This window comes from Otolemur garnettii, unplaced genomic scaffold, assembly GCF_000181295.1.
Source record: "Otolemur garnettii isolate 467f Iridium unplaced genomic scaffold, OtoGar3 scaffold00022, whole genome shotgun sequence".
In the NCBI taxonomy this organism is placed as follows: domain Eukaryota; kingdom Metazoa; phylum Chordata; class Mammalia; order Primates; family Galagidae; genus Otolemur; species Otolemur garnettii.
Genome location: NW_003852417.1, coordinates 15,152,858 through 15,153,905, shown reverse-complemented (window position 1 = coordinate 15,153,905; position 1,048 = coordinate 15,152,858). Strand labels below are relative to the sequence as shown.

At 44.4% G+C, this 1,048-nt stretch overlaps 1 protein-coding gene across 4 annotated transcripts in view; it reads right to left on the bottom strand.

Annotated features, from left to right (window-relative positions):
• Positions 1–183: 183 nt before the first annotated feature.
• FKBP1B (FK506 binding protein 1B) overlaps positions 184–1,048 on the bottom strand; it is a 12,953-nt gene continuing 12,088 nt past the window's right edge. For 2 of the 4 annotated variants that reach the window (XM_023511864.1, XM_003787433.2), the window contains exon 4: positions 184–800. In XM_023511864.1, coding sequence (XP_023367632.1) covers positions 672–800 — 129 coding nt within the window. In that variant the 3' untranslated portion in view covers positions 184–671. Of the gene's footprint in view, positions 846–1,048 lie in introns of all 4 variants that reach the window. The other 2 variants (XM_003787434.3, XM_023511863.1) reach the window with 2 other exon arrangements.

Here is a 1,048-nt window from a genome sequence, read left to right as displayed (position 1 = left end):
AAAAAAAAAAAAAAAAAAAAAGTATATAGAACAAGGCCCAGCATGTACAATGCGCACATGGTAGTTATTATATTTATTGTCTCTCCTAGCCACTTGAAACCCTCTTTTCCATTCTTTTCCCCATGGACAAACTGGCTTGTGGTCCTTAAAGCACTTCCTACCCATAATAAGGATAGACAGGAATTTGTCAAGCACAGAACTTTTATTTTATATATTATTTCCAAAGAGGACATTGTTTAACTGAGCAGCCAACAGAATTTATAAGAGAGAAAGTGACAGCAAAGGTAACTGGCTCAAGTCCCTCTGTGTACACCATGTACATTTCATATCTGAGCACCTTGTGTGTCTGGCTTAAGTGAAGGTAAGGCAGTGTTGATTGTGCAAACAAGAAATCTGCAGTCCGTGATCAGGAATGGCTACTACATGCATCACACAAAATGCACAACCTAAAATGTTTCCATCTGCAACCAAAGTTTCCTCAAGCAAGGATGTGCATGAACAATGACAAACACATACAGAGCAATTGGGGCAGAGAGAATGGATAATGCCGTGGGGCGGTGAGGTCAGCACACTGATCAAAAGCCCCAAACCAGAGGGGCCATCCCAGTGACAGAGCAGGCTAGGAGGGTGAGCCGCAACCATCTCCAGCCACCTCGAGTTCCTTCCTGCCTTCACTCTAAGTTGAGCAGCTCCACGTCAAAGATGAGGGTGGCATTGGGAGGGATGACACCGGGGTGGCCTGTGGCTCCATATGCCACATCAGGGGTGCAGGTCAGCTTCGCCCTCTGCCCCAAGCTCATCTAGCAGGGATGGGGGCAGATGGGGAGAGGAGAAAGAGGACCCAGCTTGATTTAAAAGAAAAAAGTTAGATGACTATGGCATTTTCCCAAACCATCCTCAGGGTAACTCTGAAGATCTGAGTTTTATATGTGGTACATTGAAATTATGCCAAGAACTGTAGCAAATGCAAGACTCTGCATCAGTATAGCAGAGACTTGCCTATAAGACAATAACCTCCACAAATTCATTCATCTGACAAAACATTACT